Source organism: Thalia democratica, chromosome 7, assembly GCF_965202585.1.
Source record: "Thalia democratica chromosome 7, ktThaDemo2.hap1.1, whole genome shotgun sequence".
Taxonomy (NCBI): domain Eukaryota; kingdom Metazoa; phylum Chordata; class Thaliacea; order Salpida; family Salpidae; genus Thalia; species Thalia democratica.
Window position 1 is genome coordinate 34,028,224 of NC_139171.1, and position 21,734 is coordinate 34,049,957.

Here is a 21,734-nt window from a genome sequence, read left to right on the forward strand (position 1 = left end):
CCAGTGAATCGATGAGGCGAGACATTTCGTTCGTGAGCGGAATATTTTCGAACCAACTTCCTGGTATAAAGTAATTCAAATGTGCAGTGATCGATGCATTGTAGCAAGTTTAGTTGAAACTTTTTTGGTGCAGCTAGCTGATCTTCGATTTTATTTAATCAAAACATAAGAGAATAATTTCAATGCTGGCCTAGGCTTTGCTGCAAATAAGAAAATAAAACTCAATGCTATTTTTAGTGGGCGGAGGTAATTTGTCAGCTGTCATTTTTATTTGTTTCGATGTGTATGTATTGTGTATGTAAAGGAACTAGTTCGAACACCATAGCTGGGTTAGGCCGAGTTTTGAATTCATGTTATTCCAAGCTTTTAGTTCCGTGTATGCGAGAGACTCAAAGTCAAGTTTTTTTTTATTTTTAGTCACTAGGCGTTCGCATAGCTACTTCCGCAAATTAAGAGGAAGTTTTAAAAGTATAACTAATTGGAAATTTCAAATATAAAGTTATTTGCTCGTTGTTAACAAGCTAGTTAGTTAAAAAAATTGTGATTAAGAAATTAGTTGGAAAAAATAAAATGTTACTTAATTAGTTTTTTTTTTCTTACGGCTCAAATACGTAAAAAAAAACCTAACAGTTTTTAGTATCTTTTAACTTAAAAAATTTAAAATGTGTAAAAGTTTAATAGACAAAATTGTTAAAAACACAAGCTAATTTGAATAAAAACGAGATATAAGTCATCAAAAAGTCATAGGTTATTTCTTTCACACTATTTCTGATGCTAAGTATGTAAACACTTTATTTTTATTCAGTGCTTTACCAGATCTAGCATACGCTTACAAATGAGCCATAACGTATTAATTTAAGAGATAGTAAATTTTCAGTCGAGGTTCATATGTAGACACACTAGTTCAAGCATTTAGCTCGTAAGTGGATATGTGTTAAATATTTCTAGCCTTTCAGCTGAACTCACGCATTTATTGTGTTTTTGAACGTGTGATTAAATGTTTTGTTAGTTTAGAATATAAAGGTAAGATGCATAGAACTTACAACTTTAAATTAATAACAACTAAAAGTACAACAATCGCAAGTTTAATTTCTTAGACAGTTTAACTTTTACGAAAAAATGATGAAAGTTTTTAAAGCTCCTAAAAGAATTTATACTGCAAATTTTTAGAGGTTTTATAAAGTACTTTAATAAGTTGTACTTAGCTGTTTTATGTTTTTGTATAAGTAAAAAATAGTTTGTTTTGATTGTGAATAAGCGAAATAGTGAATAAGATCTATACTAATTTAATTTTCTCATTATGATTCATACTTTTACAGCTAATAAATTCTAAAAAAACTAAGTTTAAATAAACGAATAAACACTGATTTAAAAACATAAAAAAGTTAATACTTCGCTTTACTTATATTTTGAAAGTAAGTTTTTTTTAATTCTGTAACAGGTAAATCAATAATTAAGTAAAATTAAGGTAGTTTAGTAACACTAATTTACAAAACTTTGAATGAGAAATACTTGAAGAACGGACCAAATGTTGATTTTTCTTGTTCTGATTTTTCTAATTAGTGAAAGTAAGTTTAGTTGTAAAGTATTTAGTTTAACGTTACAACTGTAGTATACATTTTTTAACAATGGACAGTTAATTTCTAAAAAAACTATTTGTTAAAAATTTTGATTTAAAATAATTTCTTGCTACTTTTTTTTGATACATATTTTAAACTAAACAAAGTTTAGTCACATTATGGTTTAATATTTGATGTTTTAACGTACATACAGTAATTTGTGACAAACAAAATTGGAATCCAAAAAAACTAAAAATAAATTTAAATTATTGTTTTCTAACAACCTTGTTAGTGCAAGAAAAAAACGTACATGCAAAACTTGTTTAGACGTTGACATTTCGGAAAAAAAAAAGTTCATTTTATCAGAGAAACATGTTGTTTAAAACAAATGTAATCAAAAGCATACTTTAGATAGTTTTTTTCAAACTGAGATAATAAAAATTATACATTACATACTTAGTTTACAAAAAGTAAAAAAAAAATTAATAATTAGTTTTAAACGTTTTTCAAAAAGTTCAAAACTTTAACTGTATTAAATAATATAGTTTTTTTTTTACGAAAAAATTTATTCAAATTTATTAAGGAACTATTTAAATATTTTTTTTTATAAATTATAATAAGTTAGATATATAAATGAATATACTTATATCATGCTTTATTTTTATTTTTATTTTACGCAACATTAAGTGCACATTAAAAGTTTAGTTTTCAGTATTTTTAAAGGCAAGTAAACTTTTATTTGGACAACAATGATCTTTCCCACATTTCATAATGTTTTGAATAAAACTAATTGTTCAAAATGAAATTGAAAACTAATTTTAATTAACGTTAAAAAAGTGAAACATGAGTTTTTACTTGTTTAAAAGCTTTTACTTGTTTTCACCAAAAAATAAAACAATAGAAACATTTGACAATAGAAGATATTAACCATTTAACACAATTGATATAAATATGCAAATTTTTTTCGATTTACATGATTGATTACGCTGATGCAATCAAAATTTTTGCTGACGTATGGTTCGGAAAACGTTTTTGTTTTTGATGATTTAAAATCTATCACTTAAAAACAGATGCAAAAAAAAACTCTTATCCGTTAATTATGACAAATGGAGCAGACATTAAAAACATAAACAACCACTGCGTAGTAAACTTTAAAAACGTTATATAAATTTAACAGATGGGTTTTGTCAAAACTACGCAAAGGAGTACACCCCATATGACGGTTGGTACAACAACCGAGCTCACCCCGAATGGGGAGTAGCGGGTCAGTTTCTATGGCAGTGCCTTAAAAATTTTCTTTTTTTCGTGTTTGTTTTTCAATTCTTTAAGTTTAATTTCAAAAAAAATTTTAACGAGTTTCTTATGTTTTTACAATAAAATTATTAAAAAAAAAACTTTATGCGACGCACATGAGTAACTTCTTACAATTGTAGCTAAGGTTTATTTAATTGTTGAAAAAAAAAACCTATGATTTGATTATATCTGTTCTCACAGACTCGCACTTGACGCGGAGGGTGCCTTCCCACTACAAGGACGGTGTGTACCAACCCTCGGGTGACGACCGCCCCAATCCCCGGCAAGTGTCCCAGATGACCATGCAGGGGGTGACCGGGCATCCCAGCCACCAGCACAGGACCGCATTTCTCGTCTTCTTCGGTTAGAAATCAGTTTGAATTCATTTTAGTATTTCAGATACTTGAGAGTATCTAAAAAGATTTTACTATATACTCTGAAAGCTTCATAAAAACAAAGAATGTTTTTTCTGTGTAAAAAGCTTCAATTTTTAGGTCTAAGTTAGTATGAACATTTTGTTAAGGTAAACTTTTATAATTCTTCATAATTTAACTTTGTAACTTAATAAAAAAATTAGGAAACTGTTTATGTAAACAAACGAATATATAACTCAGGACAATTTAATAAAAATTTAAATCATTTGGTTGTCAGGGCAACAGGTGGTGGAAGAAGTTTTAGACGCGCAAAGGTCCGGGTGTCCGCCAGAATATTTCAACATCAAAATACCCAAGAACGATCCGCTGTACGACCCGCATGGGGAGGGAGGAAAAGAAATTCCCCTGTTACGAACCAGGTACGACCAGGGAACTACGGGGTATTCCCCTAACAACCCTCGACAGCAGGTAAAATAGTTTTTTAGATTTTGAAAAAGGGTACTCTTATATTCTTATACAATACTTAAAATATTTTTAACCACATTTTGTTGGTTAAAGGACGTTTTGGTGCTATTATTTATTTTGTTAGAAAGTTATATTAACAAAAACTTAACCAAATTGTTTTATGAAAAATAAACAGACAGATTAAAGTTGGCATGATGAAATAGTTACCGTTTTCTAAATGTTTTTGAATTTTTAAGTCAGTATGTATAAGCTTTTATTTAGATTGTCTTTAAAATTTATACTTGAATTTTGTTTAGCTCAATGAAATCACGCCTTATATCGATGGTGGGCTCACATATGGAATAACAAAAGCTTGGGCAGATGCGTTGAGGTCACACAAAGTTACTTGTGACGAAAGAGTAGGAAATGATAAGTACATCTACCACGAACAAGTTTGTTCTGAAAACTGTTTTATTAGTTTTTTTTATAGCAGATTGATAAAACAAGTATAACTTTAACTGTACGTTACATAACAAAACAGTACAAAACAGAACTAAGAATGTTGATACAACATTTATTTCTGGAAAACATTGCTTAGTTTATACTAATAATAGAAAAGCTTTTGTTAACATAACACAAATGAATACAACTACAAACTATTTTTTATTGTTATCTGTTATTTTTACTTCGTAGTGTTTTCAAAAAGCATGTTGCAATCGTTTAGTGATGCGGAAGTAATCGTTCTCCTTACATTTTACTTTCCTAAACATCAAGTTAATTAAGTTGAGTGTAACATGTTTCAACACCTAACTTGCACTTTTTATCGTTTAATTAATCAAAAAGTTAAACATACTTTCTATTTTACCTTACTTTATATTTATTTTAGAGTCTTGTTTGTCTACAACAAAAAAAACTTGCATTTTTTTTACAGTCTTTAAACAGCTTTAAAAGTTAAATTGTTTGCCATCAAATTTTTTATATAAAAAATGCAAAAGTTGTAAAACATAAATTGAGAATTTTAAAGTTTTAGCATAATAATCTAGCAGGTGGACGTAAATTGTTTGTTTAAATTAATTTTTTATGCAAAACTAAGAGGTGTGTCCTATTTAACTGTGCAGACTTATAACACCGTTTTAATTTAATAAAAAGCTACATCTTGCCTTAAGTGTATACCGCACACAAAAACTTTAAACTATGTTCGCTCTAATGAACAAGTTAAGCTGATAGCTTGAAATTTTTAAATTTTTATAAGACTAGATGAATTTATAATGCCTGTGAAACTTTTTATTTAGTTAATGTCTAAATTGTTGTGAGCTCACCTGTTAAATTTATTAAAAGCATAGTTAAAATCATTTATAAAATAATCATATAACTTTATAAGTAAATAAAAATGCAAAACAAAAAGTTGTTAAGAATATACATTTTAAGTGTTATGTAAACCTTTGAAATTAAAAATAGTGCAGGTAAAAAGTTTTTGAAAACTAAAAAACTATAAATTATTATTGTCTTCAAAAAGTTAAAAAGTATAAACTCAGACTACACTAATCTGTATTTTATTCGAAATGTTTATACCAAAACAAAACGTTAAAAAAGTTTTCTAATGAAAACGTTTGCTGAATGCTAATTGGCTTATAAATAAAATCAGCTGTGCAAATGTTTTTTTAAATGTATTTTTCTACAAAAAAAGCAAGTTTACAAACTTTTAATTTTAAACCCGGTTTAAACAAGCATTTAAAAAAAACTTTTTTACTCATTATATTTATATTTAACCTAATTATATAATAACCTAACTATATTTGTTAATAAAAAGTACTGCGGTAGAAACTTTACTTTCAAACAGAATTAATTTGCAAACAGACAACCAATGCAGCAGACTGCAGAGGCGAACTTGCTTCTGTTGACAACATGGGGCATTTTCCCGCCAAAAACGATGTCGGTCTCCCATTGGCCAATCCTCCTCCACCGAGGGATTTCCCTGAGTTGAAAGAAGTTTACAGATATTTTAGTTAGTTTTGTTTTAAAAAACCTGTGTGATTATTTGATAAGTTCATTTTTTTATGAACCTGATCATTAAAATTAACTTTAAGTCTTTTAAGTTACAAACTATAATCTTTTGAAAGTTATAGTTAATCAAACTTAAAAAACTTTTAGTAAAGCAATACTATTTGAAATCAAATATTTAGTTTGAAAGTTTTTTTTTTTGAGTTCTGGACTCTTTATTAGTCATATTGTTGTTATTAATAAAATTGCAACTACTTTTGATGTCTATTTTTATTGTCCCTAATGATTTAAATAAGATTTTGCTAAAATGTACAGAATGAATGTTTTTAATTTTCAAAAGTTTTTGACTGTCTACAAACAATTAAAAGATAAGTATTAAGAAACATGAAAAATATAGTAAAGTATTGAACTAAATATTTGTATCAGGACTGGGAAACCCACGTGGTAACGAGAACCCGTTTCTTCTCACATTCGGAATAATGTGGTTCAGGTACCATAACTACCTGGCCATGAAAATTAGGGAAAAACCCGGTCATGAGAGCTGGTCAGATGAGAGGGTTTACAACGAAGCAAGGATAAAAAACATTGCAGTTCACCAAGTTTGTTTCACTTTTTCGGCAGTGCTTTTTAATTAACTCTAAAATTCTTAACATCACTAAATAGTTTCAATACGCTATAAAAGTTTTTTAAACATAAAAAATAGCACAGAAAACATTTTCAAAAAAAATTGGGTATATTAAAGCAACTCTTTTTTATATGACAGTCATGTTAAAGTATCTTATAAGACTTTTTTAGTTAATGAAAAAAATTGTACTAAAATAAATAAAGAGCTAATGTATAAGTTTATATTTTTAATAAAAAACGTTTCCAAATGAATAAATTATAAACAATTATAATAAGTTCATGAAAGTTTTAATGTATTAAATTGTTTAGATAGTTTAATTAAGTAATAATGATAAGAGTTTCATTATAATGATCATGTAGTTTTTTAATTATACTGGATGAATACTTGCGTTATTGAAAAAATTTTAAACATTAATTAAGTAATATTTAGAAGTTTATTTTCAAATACCACTTGTGTAAGGTTAAAAGCTAAAACAAAAACAAGTTATAAACAATGCATTTATTTTTAATTCAACACAACATTTTATCAAAAAAGCTCTATAACTGTTTTATGGTTGAAAAAGTAACTTTTAAAAATTACTAATACGTAAATGTTAGTTACTTTTAGAAAATTTAAACATTAACAAGTTAGCAAACTAAATAATTGTAAAAATTACAAGTATGCATTTGAAAACACAGAAAATAGTGATGTATGACTGGCTGCCAAGTTTTCTTGGAGAGTGCGACACACGGCACAACAAAGACAACATTGTGTGCAAACCAATGCCTCCATATTCCGGTATTTCAACTGTTTAATTTAACAGAAGCTTCTAGCTAAATATTTGTACTTTGAAAGCATATTTTGACGCACAGTGTGCCCAAATCGCGCTGAACAGGAAACAGGGATGAAATTTTACGTAAAATCGTTGTTCGTTAACAATAAAAATAAACGAAACTTATTGTAGACATTAACTATTAATAAACTTCTTAAAATTTCAATCATAAATTTACTAAAATAAAAAAGTTATCAGGCCAAATTAGAAACTTTTTAAAGTAATTTTACTTATACGTTTTTTCTTGTATGGGTAGGTTTGTTTCAAACTTGTAAAAGAGGGAAGTTGAATTTTTATTTTAAATATTTTTGTGTTGCAGATGTTTAGTAGATGAGAAATATATCAATTTAGTGTTAACAAGACAATACGTTTTATTCATTACACTTGCAAAGAGATTTTTAATCCTTACCGTGTTTGAAATCAATAGAAGAAAACTGCCAACTTAGACGTTTTCTATTAGTTTTACCTTATAAAATATTTATTTTTAAAATAATTATTTATATATAATCTTATATGGTCCACATTTTTTTGTTTTGAAGGTTTGCTAAGTAAAACACTAAAAATTTGTAAATTTCATAACTTTTTATTGAAAAAAAAACTGAAAACTTTCTAGTAAATCACTAATTAACTTAACAAGCAAAATTTTCACATATACTTTATTTCTATCAAAGTACTAATCAAATACTTTTTTTCAAGGTAGGTTTTTTAATGGTACTTTTCACTTTCGATTTTGAGCCATCTGACAAAACTTATGTAGCATATAGAACTTCAAAACTTTGTTAGAAGCTCTAAATTTCACTATAATCTTGCCATTTTGACCACTAGTTTTTAAACAAAACAAATTAAACATTTTCCTTTTTGAAGTTGCAGGCCCCTGTGACATGACATCATAAACATTAAAAACAAATACTAGTTCTATAAAATGAGATCTTTTATTGGAGTCTTTTGAGGCAAATAACATCCTTGAACTTCAATGAAAAACTCTAAACACACAATCACTTGCTTTCAACATTTCAGGCTACAAGTCGTCGGTGCATCCGGGCATCACTCACGTCTTTCAATCCGCAGCGATGAGGTTCGGACACACTCTGGTTCCTCCCGGCGTGTGGAGGAGAAGCAAAGTTGATCCCGTGTTAGTTGATGACAAAGTTTTTTTGAACTAAAAAATAAAACAGTTATTTTAGTTTTTTTTTATGGCAAAAGTTTTATTAGCTTATTTAAAAGACCTCTTTACACAGAACGAAGGAGTGTAAGTTTTTCAACACAACTCTAGCGACATCAGGCGGTAGGCACGAACTTGTTGACAGACCAGCGCTGAGAACTTGCAATTCTTACTGGAACTCAATTGTTAGCAACTTTTACTTGGTTGAAACTTTTCAGTGTTGCTGGTTTTAAAACTTACTTTAGATAATCGTCCTATATACTAATTGACATGATAAAAACTCTATGTTTGATTTTTGGTGATTGAAATTACTGCCAGTATAAACATATGTTTGATTTTATTAGTGTTTATTTTCGTAATAGTTTCATTATAGAACCTTTTGGCACTTTTAAATAAATACAACGCAGTTTTCTGTATAACTTTAATACTTTTATTGTTTTTAAAACTTTAACTAATTTTTTTAATGTTTCTAAAGTTGAACATATGTAACTATTTTTATTATGTTTACACTTTTTTGGAAGATTATTACTAAATTTACCCCAGTTTACAAAATAATGTTTATTTTTAAAGAACAAACTAGATTTGTTGAACTTTAAGCTTATTAAATATAAAAAATCGTAAAACTTAAAGAGTTTATTCAATTGAAAAAGATTATAGTTAAACTCTAACTTATAAACTAAAAACGACAATTAATGAACATTAACTTACATATGTTGTTATAAAAAAAATTTACCCCCTAAATCAAGAGAACTTACCGCCAGCGGTAAATTTACCCCAGGTTAATATAAAACCGCTGCTCTAGATCAACTATTTTGAATATAATAAAAGTTTGTAAAAATAAACATAAATAAACTTTTTCTAAAAAAGTTGTGTTTATACTGCAGTCAAAATTGAACAACAAAGTACAATAGAAATATATAAACAAAAAGTCATAAAATTATAATTAAATCAATTGTATACCAGGAAGCGATAGAGGAGCGAGACATTCATCCCCTTCTGATGGGAATGGCGTCCCAGCTGTGCGAGAGAGAAGACAACATAATCACTCCCGATCTCAGGGGATCCGTGTTCGGATTCCTGGATTTTATTAGGAGAGACCTTATGGCTATCAATATTCAGGTTTAATCAATGTTTATTAAACGTTATGAAAATGATTAGATATTTTTTTCTCAATAGTTTTGAATGCTTTAAATTTGTTTGTTTTAATATTTTAATTAGGCTTTGTATAAGTTTTTTAACAGTTTTCGTTTTTGCAAAGATTTTATTTACTGGATCCAATAAGCCGTTGTTGCAAGACAGCTTAATTTAATTTAGTTTTAACAAGTCGTTTTGTTAAAGTAGATTTAACTACGTAAGTTAATACTTTACCTACTTAGTATCAAAAAATGTTTTGAAGTTAAAATTAGAGTGAACAATTAAGATTTAAAATCCTTAAGAATCACATTGTGTTAAAAAAATAAAACTGTTTGAAAATCCGTTTAGGTTAACTGAACTAACGTAAACGTACAAATGCCGGTTTAACAGTTAAGTAAAATGTTATAAAGTAAAACATTGAAAACTTATATAAAACTTGCTACTCTTACTGCAAACAGAGGGGAAGAGACCACGGACTGCCCGATTACAACACGGCGCGACAATCGTTCGGAATGAAGAGGATCGAAAGCTTCGAGGACATGAACCCGCTCGTGTTTGAAAACGACGACAACGCCGAAGTTTCTATATTTGAAACATAGAACAACTGGCTTTAGTTTTTTTTTAAAGGCTACTTATTATTACAAAGCTTCTATTCGCCAACAGCTGCTGGAAAACTTGACAAACGTGCACTCGGGTGACATGTCTCGCGTGGACGTGTGGACCGGAGGTCTGATGGAAACCCAGCCGGAGGGACCCGGGGAACTTTTCAGGGAAATCATCAGGGACCAGTTCGAAAGGATCAGGGACGCCGACAGATTTTGGTACGAAAACAGAGATAACGGGTTTGTTAATTACCGTTTATCATAAAAATGATGCATGCAATTTGTAGCTAATCTTTATTTAAACTATTTTAATATTTTGCAACGATAAAGCTCTTGGCATTAGATTGTATATGCTTATACTCGAAAATACAAGATTTGCAAACCACACTAACCTAATAGAATGATAAAAACAGACTCTTTACTGATGATGAAATAGGTGAAATTAGTTCGACCACAATTCGTGATGTAGTTCTTAGAACAAACCCCATCATGAACGAAGAAGATATACAACTGAATCCGTTTCATTTTACCAACAGTATGTTGTTTTATAATGAATATACTTTAATAATGGCCAAGTATATGACAGGATATACCCCACTTTGAATAATTATAACAAAGAATAAGAAATTCTTAATATTAAAGTGCACATTAAGCTCTTATCAAAATTAGACTGCTGCTCAAACAAAAAAAAATTCAGACGCGAGCAAATTCGAGCATTGCGCGACGCCACTACAGTTGAACGAGACGGACATGGAAGAGTGCACTCCACCCGCCTCGTTCGACTACTTCACCGGCAGTGAGGTGTCCTACGCTCTCACATTCACCTTCTTCGGACTGTTCATAATCGGTTTGTGCTTTGTTACATTTGCAAGTGTGCTTAGTATGTTAGGTCGAGTTCAAGTTTTGTTTAAAATATTAAAAGAGCAAGTATTATCAGTTTTTTTCGTTAGTTTAAAACTTTTAATTAACATTCGAACTAACGGTGCTGATAACTAAGATTAACTAAAACTTAAACTTTGTTTTAACTTAAAAAAATTAATATAAATTTTTTAGTCAAAAAACAAAAAAGCTATCACTTTTATTAATTTTACATAGTTCAAGCTTTTATATACTTTTAGTTTAAATCCTACTTTTAAGTTTGTGAAAGATTGACATGCAGGTAAAACGACGTATTATACAAGTTTAACTTTTCAATCATAGGAACCGCCTTGTTCATGCTTGTTCTGGGTCGGCAGTACGACAGAAAGAGGCATTTGTTGAGGCGTCAGGTGGCTAGATTGACCAAAGTGGAGAAAAGCGACGTGCTGATATCAGCAACCGAAATCGTCGACACGAAGAACACCAGAGACATTCACGTGAGAATTGAAATAAAAATCAACATTGTTATAATTGTTACAACCTAATTGTTGTTCAGATGAGGTTCGAAGGCAAACTTTTGAAAATAACTTCGACGTCGCGCAAGCCTCTGAGGTGCATCGACGTCGGCGTTTTCAGGAACTTCCTCATCGCAAAGTCGTACAACAGAGGCAGAAAAAATTTGTTCGTACGCCCCGAAGGAGACACGCATGATTTAGTTAGTTTATAAAATGTAACCAACTAAGTTAAAGTTGCTCAAAAAAGTTAATTTTTCAGCAAGTACAAACGATTAAATATTTAAAAAGCTTACATAAAGTGGAATACTATACTTACTATAGTGTTTATTAAAAAGTTAAAGAAAGGCCAAATGAACTACTAAAAAGTTAAGACAAAACCACTTTTGATAGAAACTATTTCGAACTTATTTGCCCAACAAACTTTTATCAAATCAACCGCGCAGTTCTTGGAATTCGGCGATGAGCTGGAAGCGTCATCGTTCGTCAGCATGCTCACAAATTTCTTTGAAACGAACCAAGTGACGTATCAGGGGAGTGACGTCAGCCTGTCTCAGCTGCAGCAGCAGGCGGTGACGAAAGCGCAGCGGGACGAGCAACTGAAGAAGTTCTTCAAGTCGGCCCTTGAAACTGTTGGTTTCAGTGTGAAATTGTATGAATTAAAAAAAATAACTACTTGTTAATACAAAGTGTACATATAGTTCATGTAGTAAAAAAAATCAAAAAAAAAAAAAAGAAAAACATATGTATGAGTTTACAAACAGCACATTGAGTTCACCCTTAAGGATAACATTTTAATTGTTTTGAAACGACACGAACCATTCAGGTTCTGAAGATGACGAAGGCGGGCGACGAGAGCAAACTGACCGCCGAGATGACGCGCAAGTACATATCGATAGAAGTGACGAGGGACGAGTTCGCCGACTACTTCAACATGAAGCCGGACAACCTGTTCGTCAACCAGATGTTCAACACGGCGGACATCGACGGGTCCGGGTCCATCAGCTTCAGGGAGTTCCTCGACATCATGATACTCTTCACTAAAGGTTTTCAGAACTCAGTTTAGACCCAAACTGTGTTAAAGTTTAGGCTAAAAGCTTTGATTAGTTTCAATGTTTGCTTTAAAGTGATACAGGTTTTGAAAACTATAACCTATGCATTTAAGCATTTTAACACAGGTTGTTTATTTTTTATATAGTTTAAAAATAATAATATAAGAGTTTAACTAAATGAAATTATGTTAGACTTTTAGTCAAATAATGTCTGAAGTAAACTATAACATATTCACAACTTGTCTAGATTTTTTTTAAATGTAAATGCTATATTCATGAAATTGAAATGATCTTTACGTATTAGTCACTAAAAAATACTCAAAACTTGACTATAAAACATTTTTAAATAATCAAAAAGGTAAAGCCGAAGATAAATCGAGGCTAATGTTTAACATGTATGACTTGGATGGCAGCGGAGAATTAGACCTCAATGAGTTTCACGAAATGCTTAGGTTCGTGATCAATTTCTAAAAAGTTTAGCTTAAATCTAAAAAAACAGTTTTTGAAAAAATTTCGAAGTTCCTTTTTCTACATTACAAAATGTATTAAATAAGTTCTCATTTCAAGTAAAAGCAACTAAAAGATTATATAAATTCTTCTAACTTTAAGCGTTTTTATTTTAAGGCACTGTGCAGTTTTTTAAAATTTCACAACGAATTTCTAATGTTGCGTCATAATTAGATCCATGATGGAAATGGTGAACCAGGAAGTGGAGGCGGACAAAATAGACGACTTGGTCAAAACGATGCTGAAAGACCACGGTCTGGAAAACAAGGAGTCCCTGACCTTTGAAAATTTCAACAAGATCATGTCCGACTACAAGAATGAGCTCGATCAAGCGTCACTAGGTGGAAAAGGTGAGAAATAAACTAAATATAAGTTGTCTATTGAACTCGATTTTATTTTTATTTTAATAGTGTTGTTGATATAAACGATGATTTCTTGGAAAGATTTTATTTAGAAATTAAGAACACAGTTATTTTCTTTATTCTTAAATAAAAGCAACATTTTGTTATAAAGTTATACTTCTTTTTTTACAAAATTGCAAGAGTTCAAACAAAACGAAACTTTACTCTAACTTTGATTTTTTTTTTAAACTGAGCTACTAAAGTTGTGTATTGGTTTAAAGATACCTCTAAACTAGAAAGATTATTATCTAACAATAAACTCAAAGCAAGTTTATTAAACGAGGAAAATTTCGAGCTAAAAGTTTTATATTGATAGATTCACTTATACTAATATCGTAAAAAATACAATTTTTTTCCTTTTATTAAACGTTGTAATATACAAACTAATACAAGTGTACTACTTTATATAAACAAATTTGTTGGTAGATTAGTAGTATAAATTTCGCTATTGTATATAAAATGACAAAAAAATTGTATACTATAGAAAGTTTTTTTTTTCCTAGTATACCTGTGTAAATACTAAGTTTTAGTTAGTTTTTAAAAATGCAATACAATTTGTGTTTAGTTTTGTATCGAATTTTGTTTTTAGTCCATACTTACTTTTAATATACATGTGTACGAACATGTATACAAGCTTAATATTACGCTTTTAAAAATTCATACTTTTAATAAAATAATTACAAAAGAAAACTAATGTAAGTAAATAAGGAGTTGTCTTTGTGTTTATTATGTAAAAAAAGTTAGAAACTTATTTACAAAAGTACAAAAAAAACTTTAAAGCTACGGAACAAAAGTTGTATAAGAAGATTCTCAAAAAAAGTAAATTGTCTGACTAATAAAACTAGTTAGATAAATTTGTGTGTGAAACTAGTAGTGAATGATTGTAACTTGTTTCTATTCATGCATGTATTATTTAAGTTTGAAAAATCACTCGATTAGATTCAAGTTACAACGAAAATAAATTGCCTTTTTTTATTAATTTAGATATTAATTCTCTAGTTATTGCTTCTTGTCGTCTTTACATAAAGAAAACTTATTAACAAAATTTATTTATTGTTTTAATTTAAGTTGTATAACTCGATATCTACTTAGTTATACAAACAGTACTTTTTAGTCTTATGTTTTGTTTTATTTAATAATTACTATTGTAGTTCAATGTAGTTTAAACTTTGATTAACTTAATTAATTTGAAAGACTTATCAAACTTTGTAGATAAAGTATAGTATAACTGTAAGGCTAGATTTTAGATCTTAGACAATATTTTATTTTTATTTTTTATTTTAAATTGTATAATAATAGAAATAGCTTGTATTCATGATCTTTATTTAGTTAAAAAGTTTTACTGCTTTTACTTAATAACAATATTCAATCCTAACATTTTACTAAAAAGACTAATCCTTAAAGTTTTTAAGTATAATTTTAAGGTTTACGATTAGAATTTAAAAACAGTCAAGCCATTTAATTCAAAAAACACAATTTTTATTTAAATTTTGTAGATTAATACACTTTGCTCTATATGATTAAATTTAATACAACCTTTTTGTGATGGTATTATGCAAAACATGTTTTTTGCGTAACCTTTAGTTGTAGATTATTATTATCTGCTGAACTGTAATAGTACAATGATACTTTAATGCAAGTGTGTGCAAATTTAAAAAATAATAACTAATATAGCTTATGTTGCAACTACATACAGTTTGATTAAGAAAGTAAAACAACGATAAAATTTCTAAAGTTTCGTATAACTAAAATGATTTTTTTAAACCTTGTTTTAGTATAATAGTTTAATATTTATAAGTTTTTCCTTTTTTTAATACTGTACTGTGTGCTTAACAGATTTTTGATGGTAAAAAAAATACTTAAAAACTTGACACCGTTTAAAATAATTGTCTATCAAACAAAAAAAAAATAACAGAAAACTCGCTGAAAAAGCCAGATGCGATTCACCAAAACAAGGCCAGCACTCGTCTGAACAGAGCAAGAAAGTCTATTCAATACTACTCCAAGTAACGAAATATATTACAGTAGATAATTATAAGTAGATCTTTAAAATAGCTAACAAAATTCCAATTGCCTTAAATGCAAATGTTTTAACATTTTTTTGATTATCTAGCTGTTATTTTATCTGAAAAATTTGTAATTTATCAAAAGGTCTCAGTTTTACAAAGTTTTAAAACAAATGCAAACAAAACTGCAGTAAAAACGATGCGAAGAGGCAAACGACGAAGATTAATGTGAAAGTTGTGGAGAGGAAGCTGCAGAAGGAAGGGTCGATTCAACAGAGAATAACCAAAGTAAGCAACTACATGGCAAACAACCGATACAAGATATTCTGGCTCACCCTGTACATACTGGTGCTGGCGGCAGTGTTTGCTGAGAGGGCTTACTGTGAGTAGTTGACAAAATATGTTAGCAAACACAATTAGTTGGTGTCGAGTTTAGTAATGTGTGATAAAAATATATTTACATAAGCATTTGAAAACTAAAGCTAATTTTGTTCGAACAAAACTAGTTTGTACTTTATTGAATGAGAAATTAATAGTTTTTTATTTCAATTTTAATCTTAAAATACTCGAACTTTATCTACTTTTATCATATTTAGAAAAAAGGATAAACGACTATTCGAATTCGGAAAATTTGAATTCCGATAATTCGAAAAAAAAAAATTGAGGGCCAAAACTCAAAAAGTAATTTATACATAAAAAAACATGAATGTAGGTCCTGTAAATTTTCTACAAGATATTTTTTTTGTTTTTGCAAAGTCTTAAGTATTTTTTGAGATATTGCTACAAAAATTAAAAAACTAAAAAAAATTAAAATTGAAATGTTTAAAGCTTTGCAGAAAAAAAGCCTGTAGATAATAAAAAGACCTACATACTTATTTTAAAATTTTGATTTTTTTTTTAATTTTTTTGAGATATGGTCTCAAAAGTATCTTTTTAAGAATTTAGGTGGTGAGAATTTAAATTTTTAGAATTGATTTATCATGTAACTATAGATTTTTACTTTTATACTGTTATTAAGTGATAAAACATAACATAGTAAAAAATTAAAAATCTTACTTACGTAAAACATTTAGCTGCTTAGAAAAATCAAAACTGCAGTCCTTTAAAAATTAACTTAGTCTTATAAAAAAATAATAAATTTTATTTCGTATTTCTTTAATAGTTGTTAGAACACAAGAACAATAAAAGCGCTGTTGGCTACCAAAAGTGTTTATGACGTCACAATTTGCAGTTTACAGCGTGGAGCGGGAGTTCGCCGGGTTGCGGAGGATCGCAGGTTACGGCGTTTCATTGACGAGGGGGGCGGCTTCCGCGATGATGTTCGCTTACTGCTCCTTGTTGGTTACCATGTGCCGCAACACGATCACGTTGCTGAGGGAAACGTTCCTCGCCAGGTACATCCCCTTCGACTCGGCCGTGGAGTTCCACAAGATCGTCGCTTGGCTCGCGCTTTTCTTCACCGGTAGTTTACCAATCGGATAGCTTTTTTGTTTAGCTGTTAACCAAGGACATTCAACAACTATTTTTTTTTTTTTACTTATGTTCAGTTTTTATGCAACTTTTTTTTTTCGACAGTCTTCCACATCCTGGGCCACTCGTTCAACATATACGCGATCAGCACGCAACCCATATTCGACCTGACCTGCCTGTTCAGGGACTACTACAGGCCCTCCCACGTGCTCGCCAAGTTCCACTACTGGTGCTGGCAGACGATCACCGGCATCACGGGAGTCATCCTCACCCTTGTCATCATCGTCATGTAACTTGAAATTTTGTTATAACTTTATTGCTGTCACTATGAGAGTTTACAAATGAACAGAGTTAGAAAATCTTAAATCTTTAATCTTTGTTAATTTCTTATGCCTGGAAATAATTACCTGAAACTTGTAGTACTGCTAGAAAGAGTTTATAGTTCAACTAAACTCGAATTAAAAAAAACGATTATTGCGCGTAGAAGTGTCAAAAATTTACTCAGTTAATTATTTCAGGTACATATTTGCGCTTCCGTACGGCCGCCAAAAGGTATTCAAATGGTTTTGGTGGACCCACCAGTTCGGGTATTTCTTTGTGTTTTTCTTCATGTGTCTGCACGGAAGTGGTTTCCTTGTTCAGGTATGTAATGCAAAAAAGAATTTACTCGATATACTTTTAATTTAAACGATGGTTAAGCTTAGTTTTAATTTAACAAATAAAAATATCAACAACAAAATGTAGGACCCCTTCTTTTACTACTTTTTCTTGGGACCGGCCATACTTTACATTTTGGACAAGCTGTACAGCATATCGAGAAACAGGCACGAAATTTCCGTCATCAAAGCCGAACTTTTGCCCTCTGAAGTGACCCATCTGGAGTTCAAGCGCCCCGATAACTTCGACTACAAGGCCGGCCAATGGGTCAGTTTGAAAGAAGCAAAAAAAAAAGTTTTAAACAGCTAGTAGAAGTTATCGTTTATCAAGTGTATTTGGAACATTTAGTGCAGACTTCAATAAACAAAAGACAAAAAATTAAAAAAAAAAGATATAGTTTTGTAATACGTAGCAACCACGAATAAGACTTTGTTTCACTTATAGTTTATAACCTTGAAACAATAAAAACATAACACAACTTTTATGTCGATTTTTAAACATTGATAGGTTCGCATAGCGTGCCTGGCGCAATCTCCCAACGAGTACCATCCGTTCACGTTGACTTCAGCCCCGTGTGAGGAAACACTGAAGGTGCACATCAGGGCTGTAGGTCCGTGGACCACCAACATAAGGAAGATGTACAACAAGGACACACTCGCCAAATCTCCATACCCGAAAGTGAGCTGCAATATAAAAAAACACTATTTGATTAAAAAATCTAAAACTTTAGTTAATAAACAGTAATGTTTTCAAAACATTAAAAAATGCAAAAAAAAATAAATGTTGGTCAAATTATTTTTGCAACAGTTGTACATAGACGGACCGTTCGGTGAAGGCCATCAGGACTGGTTCAAGTACAAAGTGGCGGTTTTGGTCGGAGGCGGCATCGGGGTCACCCCGTTCGCGTCAATACTGAAGGAGCTCGTTCAAATGAAGAAGCTCGGAACGAAGATGGAGTGCGAAAAAGTTTCAACTGAGCTATTAATATTGAAATTAGAGCGCGTTTTATTAATAATTTAATGTTTGAACGGATAAATGCACTTTTTGATTTTTGTTACAAAAAACTTTATGTATGTGTTTTAAAGTATTTAAAAGTATCTTTAAAACCTGATGATTTCAACGCTGCGGTTGGCAGGTTGGTTTGATGGAGGCCAGCCAAAATTTCGAAAAACAAAAGCATTTCGAGCAGCAGCTTTTACAAACCTTCAAATATTTTGTACGAGTTTTAAGTCTCCCGTAACTATATATTAGACCTTTTTTTACTCTTCATTTCAAACGCCAGATTATACATAGTGCAGATTTAAAAGTTATTCTTCGCGGGCTGCATCTCATTTATAACAAAAACAAGCTCGCGGGTAACAGTTCGCTTAAACCTGACTTAAATTATACCGAACTGCTAAAAATTATTAAACATGCTTATATAATTTGCTCAGAATTCAATTAACACAAAAAAAAAACTTGAATGTTTTTTTTACAGTAAATAAAACGGTGTTTGCAACGCGAGCAGTTTTTCACCGACACTAACTTCCAAAGCAAACATACATTTTTTTCTCAAGGTCTACTTCCTGTGGGTGACGAGGGACCAGAAGCAGTACGAGTGGCTGACGGACATCATCAGGGAAGTGGAGGAACAGGACCAGGACGGCTTGGTGGACACCCACATTTTCGTCACCCAGATATTCCAAAAGTTCGACCTCAGGACCACCATGCTGGTTTGTACGCCGGTTGTTGACGATATTTTTGTTTTTGAATTAAAAACAAAGCTAGCACACTTGTCAAAGATTGAGAGATTAAAAATGTTTACAAGTTTTTAAATGTTAAATTTGAAAATTAAATTTAAAAAAAACGAATGTTAATTTTTTTTTTCAAGAAACTCGTAGTTGAAATAACTTTATTATACTTTAAACATACATTTAATTTGATTTTTACAATTTTTAAATGAAAGTATTTCTAACAGATTACATTTGAATATAAGAATACATTTGAGTTTATGTAATAAGTTGTGGCATTTTAAAAATAGTTAATTTTGTATTAAATTTGAAAAGCAGTTAATTTTGCACAAAAATGATTTAACTAAGTCTTCAAACTAACCACAAAGTTTACCTCAAATTAAGTATAAGGTTACTTAATTTAGAATTTGGCAAACTAATACATATAATTGAAAACTCATTGAACTAACATTAAAAAGAATTTGAAAACGTTATGTGCATACTATAACAAATTCCTTTAAAATTTTTAGTATTTACGTACTTAAAATGTTTTTTTTTTGATGATCGGCAAAAGCTTTAAACTTGTACAAACACACTTCAATGTAACCAACAGTACGTGTGTGAGCGCCACTTCCACAAGGCCGCCGGCAAAAGTTTGTTCACAGGTCTGAGATCCACCACGCACTTCGGAAGGCCCGACTTCCAGTCCTTCCTGCTTTCGCTGAGCCAGCAGCATGACGTTAGTTTCTTTTAAAAGTTTTAAAAACTAGGTTAAACTTGTTTGTGACATTTTTAAAAACTCAGTTGTTTGTGAAATTTTTATTTCAAATATTTTGAATGAACCTTCGTATTTATAAAACAGTTTTATTAGCTGTAGTTTAGTTTATTTACGTTTTATACTATAAAGTTTGTTTTGATATCGTTTTCATATATTTTACTTTTTTGTTAAGTTAAGTTGAAGTAAAGTTTCTATTAATCTTTTGATTTAAAAACTGGAGACTACCTACCGCAATACAAACATAACTGTTTGTGGGAAAACCACATACCTTTTAGTCAGTCGATTAAAACTTGATAAATTATGTCATACTGACTAGAATATCAGGAATCTTTCGTTAAATTTTTCCGTATTATAAATGTTTTTAGCATAACAAAGTAATAGTTTTATTAAAAATGTTTTCAGGTGGAAACGTTTGGTGTTTTCAGTTGCGGTCCACCACCAATGACAAACGCCGTGGAAAAATCGTGCTCGTACCTGAATGGCTACGAAGGGCCTGCGTTCATTCACCATTACGAAAACTTTTGAAAACATATTTTTCATGTTTTCGCTTGTTTGATTTGTCTAATTTGGTAGATTTTTAATTAAATTTTAAAACTTTTAAGCTTGTGTTCATAGTACTATGCAAACTAATAATGAGTGATGGAAAGCTGTAATAAAAACAGGTTTTTTTTTATGTATTTAAATTCAAATAAAGTTAAAGTACGCTTAATACAGACTTTTTAATCTTATTTTAAAAAAGTGTGTATTTTTAGAATAAAAAAATAATTTTAACTCTAAACTTTTGTAGCACATTTATATTTTTTCATTATGCAACATTTTGAACGATAATAAAATATTTCTTACATTTTTTTTTGAATTAATTGCAAAATTATTTTGCACTGTGATTTTTAAACATTTAAATACTTTTTTGTTAAAGTTTATGGCTAGATATATCAAGCTTAGTAATTTCGGAGTTCTAAGTAAGTTATAACTAAAAAATATACAAGAGATAAAGAATTTTTTAGATAACAATATGTCAGCAAAATTAAATACATATATTTAGGCTACAGTAAGTTTTGTTGTATAACATTTTCTCATAATTTAAATCCTTAATCGTTTTGTTGTAGCTAACTACTAACTAACTGTATGTATGTAGCTAACTGTTGTAACAACTGTTTCTTTTAATTCGAATTACGAGAAGCTTAATAATTTAAGCATCATGATAAAATATACTTGAAATTTGAATTAAATTACAAACGAGATTCATTCAAACTGCTTTAAGCACATTTTTTTAATAAAAATATACTATCCATTATAAATATAAAGTTTAATTTAGACCTCAAGTTAAACGAATTATGAGAAGCTCAATAATCAAGCATCACAAAATATACTTAAAGTTTGAATTAAATTACAAACGAGATTCATTCAAACTGCTTTTAGCACATTTTTTTGATAAAAATGTACTATTCATTTTAAGTATAAAGTTTCATTTAGACCTCAAGTTAAACAATTTACGGTATACAATCAAGCATCACAAAATAACCTTTAAATTAAATTACAAACAAGATTCATTCAAACTGCTTTAAGCACATTTTTTTAATATAAGTATACTAATAATTATAAACATAAAGTTTAATTTAGACCTCAAGTTAAACAATTTACGGTATACAATCAAGCATCATAAAATAACCTTTAAATTAAATTACAAACGAGATTCATTCAAACTGCTTTAAGCACATTTTTTTTAATAAAGATAAACTAATCATTATAAATATAAAGTTTAATTTAAACCTCAAGTTA

The 21,734-nt window shown here is 29.8% G+C and overlaps 1 protein-coding gene across 1 annotated transcript; it reads left to right on the top strand.

The window, feature by feature from the left end:
* The first annotated feature begins 1,439 nt into the window (after window positions 1-1,439).
* On the top strand, window positions 1,440-20,799 carry LOC145840538 (dual oxidase 2-like). Its single transcript, XM_082947831.1, has 32 exons — window positions 1,440-1,568; window positions 2,737-2,823; window positions 3,054-3,215; window positions 3,504-3,694; window positions 3,988-4,122; window positions 5,528-5,675; window positions 6,098-6,270; window positions 6,974-7,073; window positions 8,125-8,239; window positions 8,346-8,454; window positions 9,233-9,388; window positions 9,862-9,954; window positions 10,031-10,245; window positions 10,419-10,540; window positions 10,703-10,852; window positions 11,206-11,360; window positions 11,420-11,578; window positions 11,822-12,007; window positions 12,202-12,421; window positions 12,786-12,879; window positions 13,109-13,284; window positions 15,251-15,341; window positions 15,533-15,723; window positions 16,573-16,803; window positions 16,917-17,100; window positions 17,330-17,453; window positions 17,556-17,735; window positions 17,976-18,146; window positions 18,276-18,434; window positions 19,025-19,180; window positions 19,791-19,916; window positions 20,358-20,799. The coding sequence occupies exons 1-32, from the start codon at window positions 1,529-1,531 to the stop codon at window positions 20,478-20,480; spliced, it is 4,722 nt and encodes a 1,573-aa protein (XP_082803957.1). The 5' UTR covers window positions 1,440-1,528; the 3' UTR covers window positions 20,481-20,799.
* Window positions 20,800-21,734: the final 935 nt, after the last annotated feature.

Bases quoted from the DNA above. Each gene is read 5' to 3' on its own strand.
- LOC145840538 (XM_082947831.1), top strand. From the start codon at position 1,529: ATGTTGATTTTTCTTGTTCTGATTTTTCTAATTAGTGAAA. The intron at 17,454-17,555 runs GTATGTAATGCA...AACAAAATGTAG, and splicing joins GAAGTGGTTTCCTTGTTCAG to GACCCCTTCTTTTACTACTT. The intron at 18,147-18,275 runs GTGAGCTGCAAT...TTTTTGCAACAG, and splicing joins CCAAATCTCCATACCCGAAA to TTGTACATAGACGGACCGTT.